The sequence below is a fragment of the Limulus polyphemus genome, unplaced genomic scaffold (genome assembly GCF_000517525.1).
Source record: "Limulus polyphemus unplaced genomic scaffold, Limulus_polyphemus-2.1.2 Scaffold8153, whole genome shotgun sequence".
Classification (NCBI taxonomy): domain Eukaryota; kingdom Metazoa; phylum Arthropoda; class Merostomata; order Xiphosura; family Limulidae; genus Limulus; species Limulus polyphemus.
Genome location: NW_013673763.1, coordinates 10,179 through 12,120, shown reverse-complemented (window position 1 = coordinate 12,120; position 1,942 = coordinate 10,179). Strand labels below are relative to the sequence as shown.

At 29.0% G+C, this 1,942-nt stretch overlaps 1 protein-coding gene across 1 annotated transcript in view; it reads left to right on the top strand.

Annotated features, from left to right (window-relative positions):
• The window catches only part of LOC111083094, a 7,914-nt gene extending 6,341 nt beyond the window's left edge, over nt 1-1,573 (top strand). Inside the window, exon 3 of the mRNA XM_022379349.1 lies at nt 1,494-1,573. Within this exon, the coding sequence (XP_022235057.1) occupies nt 1,494-1,573 (80 nt within the window). The remainder of the gene's footprint in view (nt 1-1,493) is intronic.
• The last annotated feature ends 369 nt before the right edge of the window (nt 1,574-1,942 follow it).

The following is a 1,942-nucleotide window of genomic DNA, read 5'->3' as shown; positions in this document are numbered from 1 at the left end:
AACTTTGTGGTAAATGTTACAATTTTTTTTATCCTTTAGTTACCTTTAGTTACAAACTAAGTACCAACACCATGACGGTGTTGATACACAAAGTAATATACATTTAAAGAAAATCAGGACATAATAATATGTACGTGTAATAAAAACCTATCTGTAGATTAAACATTATAAAACCTTTCAATGTTTATCAAACTGTTGTTTCAGGTTTCTTGTAATGTTGTACTTTTTATTTAACTTTAGTCTAATTGAATCATAAAATATATATAATTATAAATCTAAAGTTAACGAGTCTTCTCTTGCTTGGAATTATGAGGGTATTACTGTTCACTCTGGTGCCGACACCTTATGGAGAAGAGTTGATGTAGATGATCTGGATTTGTGAGCTTTTTTTTTTTCTTTTTGCTGTTGCTGAATGATACTTTTACATCAGTAAGTGTAGAGCATGGATCACCAACATGTTAAGAAAAACACCATAATATCAATATTTTTATTACCGAATCGTAACTTAATAGATATTCAAGTAAATGTTTCGCTAAAGAAATTATTATTATTAAATAAGTTTGTTTAACCACTTGTGTGTCAGGCTATTTTTGAAAATAAGCTAAAAAAGTCAGGTTTTTTATTTCGCTTTTTGATAATCTATACTTATTTATTAATGAAACAAAAGCCCTTTTATAATCCGTTATAATGTTTTTGCACAAAATATGCTAAATAAATACGAGTTACATATCCAGTGTTTATGATATATAATTCACAATAAATCCCATCAGCACAAACTGCATTTTTACTGACATCTAGTGACTAATCGTTGAAATACATGATAAGATGGGAATAAATTCTGGCAAATAATTAAAGATAAGGAGAGAAATGATTGACCCGAATTAACACGAACCAAAAGTTTTGAAACATTGAGGGCGCCTGAGTTTTCTCTTGAAAACCATGAGAAAAGTTAAAGACCAAACTTCTTAGTGAAGGTTTACTTACATTAAACAAATTTTATCTTCTAGATTTGAAAATATTAAAAATAAAGTCGATACCTTGCTACAATACATAAAATAAACTGTTCGTGTTTTAACTGATGGTTCATGACTTTTATTCCAGACATCTTGTTTCTTTCTCTGACCTTTAGTTCTCCATCGTATTAGCTCTTCTTTATGATGGTTTGCTACATTTTGTGTGACAGCGACTGTTTCATTCATAGGTAAGATATGTCAGAATCAAGTGTTGTTATTCAAGAAATAAGATGTGTTCTTATTTATGTATTTCAAAGATCTGGATTTTTTTAATTTTTCATTATTAGTTTCACTAGTATATTTCCTTTATATATTACACAAAAGTTATATAACCGCAACAATAAAACGACAATTTATGTCAAAACTTTACTGATAAAGCAACGTAACTTATATCATGGTTTAATATTCACTTGTAAAAATCTCGTACATAGCTCTATAATTTCATTCCCATATACCTATTGTATTTTTATCCTTTAATAGGGATACTTGTGACTATACTTTTCCCTGAAACCTATCATACACAACCATCAATATCAAGTAGTTTTGATGGAGACAAATAAAGAACTCGTTACGGAGCTTTTGAACATTAGAATGAATTTCTTAGCACTTTTTAATTCTCAGATGTTTTTAAGCTATATCTTTAACACAGCTTCCACTTCCTGTGTAATCAGTACGTAATAAAGTATCATAATGTTTGTTCATCTGTAGCTGCTCTGATAAAGATTTCTTTAAGCCATTTTAGAATATAGTAAGATAAAGTGCTGTTCATTATATGTCTCATGATAAACTAATTTATAAAATAAAATGCTATATGTTAATGTTTGACTAAATAATGGAAACGTGCTCTGACGCCTTCATGTAATATGGTAGCTTAAGGTAAACTGGAGTGTAGATGTGTTTGTTTTGTTAAGACAGGAATTGTGTTCAGT